Below are 1,413 nucleotides of genomic sequence, written 5' to 3'. Positions count from 1 at the left end.
TTCTCCTTCTCTCTCCCCTCGTCTCTCTGCTGCGTCCTTTCCTCCTCGTCCTCCGTCCTCCCTCCTCCGTCCTCCTCCTCTTCCTCCTCCTCCTCTTCCTCCTCCTCCTCCTCCTCCTCCTCCTCCTCCTCCTCCTCCTCCTCCTCCTCCTCCTCCTCCTGTTGCACATTCTCCCTCCTCTTCTCCCTCCTCGCGGCCTCTTCTCTACTTTCTTCCGTCTCCCTCACATTTGTCCTCAGGGCCCCAAGTCAGTTGTGTGGGAATGGGGCAGCGGCACTTCGACTCTCTACTTCTCGTAAGCTTTGAGGAACACGAGGAAGGGGTTTCGGGTGCCGGGGTGGAGGGCGCACAGCAGGAGCAGGAGCAGGAGCAGGAGCAGGAGCAGGAGTGCAAGAGGAGAAGAGCAGGAGCAAGAGCAAAAGGAGGAGCAGCAGGAGCAGCAGCAGGAGCAGCATCAGGAGCAGGAGCAGGAGCATAGGGGGCAGGAGGGGAAGGGACAGGAGCAGCAGAACTGACAGACGCACAGGCAGTGCGTGGGCAAGTGGGTTTCAGTGGAGCACGAAGGAGCATGGTGTAATCAGATGCGACAGCTCGCTCCTCCTAATGTGAGAACAACAAATAGAACTCTTCCCCTCCTCCTCCTCCTTTCCTCTTCTTCCCTCATTCTCTTCTCCTTCCCACCTCCTCCCCTCCCTTTCCACCTCCTCACCTTCCCCCATTCCTTCATGCCCCCCCTTCTCCCTCCCCTCCTTCATCTTCCTCCTTCCTCCTTCCTCCTTCTTGCTCCCATCTCCTCTCCTCCCTCACGCTCACCTGCACCTTCCTCCTCGTTCTGTTTGTCCTCCCTCCTCCCCTCACGTCTCAGCTGTTCTCGTCCTCCCCCTCCTCATACCTCCTGTAGGTCGAGATTCGTTGTGTTCCTATCGAGGAAGAGTATAAGGAGAGCTTCGGGTCCCCGGGTAAGTGGGATGGATCAAAGAGAGAATTCAAAACCTACGTAAGAATCCCCCCTCCCCGCACACCACCACCACCATCTTCACTGATTTCTCTTCCTCCTTGCTGTCGTCGATCTCCTCCTCCTCCTCCTCCTCCTCCTCTTCCTTCTCCTCCTCCTCCTCCTTCTCCTCCTCCTCTTCCTTTTCCTCCTTCTCTTCCTCCTCCTTCTCCACCACCTCCTCTTCCTCCTGCTCCTGCACCTCCCTCTTCTCCTCTTTCCTCTCACCCTTTTCCTGCCCCTGCCCCTGCCCCTGCCCCTGCCCCTGCCCCTGCCCCTGCTCCTGCTCCTGCTCCTGCTCCTGCTCCTGCTCCTGTCCCTCGTCTCATTCTGCTCTTGGCAGGTCGAGGCGATCAAGGAAGTCAAGTCATGGGAGCAGCCGCCCGATGTAGTCCTGATAGACGGTCTCTTCCCATACC

The 1,413-nt window shown here is 58.7% G+C and overlaps 1 protein-coding gene across 1 annotated transcript in view; it reads left to right on the top strand.

The window, feature by feature from the left end:
• Positions 1 to 1,413, top strand: part of GUITHDRAFT_163131 (hypothetical protein) — a gene marked incomplete at its 5' end in the record, with an annotated part of 5,344 nt that overhangs the window by 1,074 nt on the left and 2,857 nt on the right. The window contains 4 exons of the mRNA XM_005832689.1: positions 240 to 295; positions 527 to 605; positions 902 to 997; positions 1,338 to 1,382. Of these exons, the coding sequence (XP_005832746.1) occupies positions 240 to 295; positions 527 to 605; positions 902 to 997; positions 1,338 to 1,382 (276 nt within the window). The remainder of the gene's footprint in view (positions 1 to 239; positions 296 to 526; positions 606 to 901; positions 998 to 1,337; positions 1,383 to 1,413) is intronic.

The sequence above is a fragment of the Guillardia theta genome (assembly GCF_000315625.1).
Source record: "Guillardia theta CCMP2712 unplaced genomic scaffold GUITHscaffold_33, whole genome shotgun sequence".
NCBI lineage: Eukaryota > Cryptophyceae > Pyrenomonadales > Geminigeraceae > Guillardia > Guillardia theta.
This window is presented reverse-complemented; position numbering and strand designations above follow the sequence as displayed.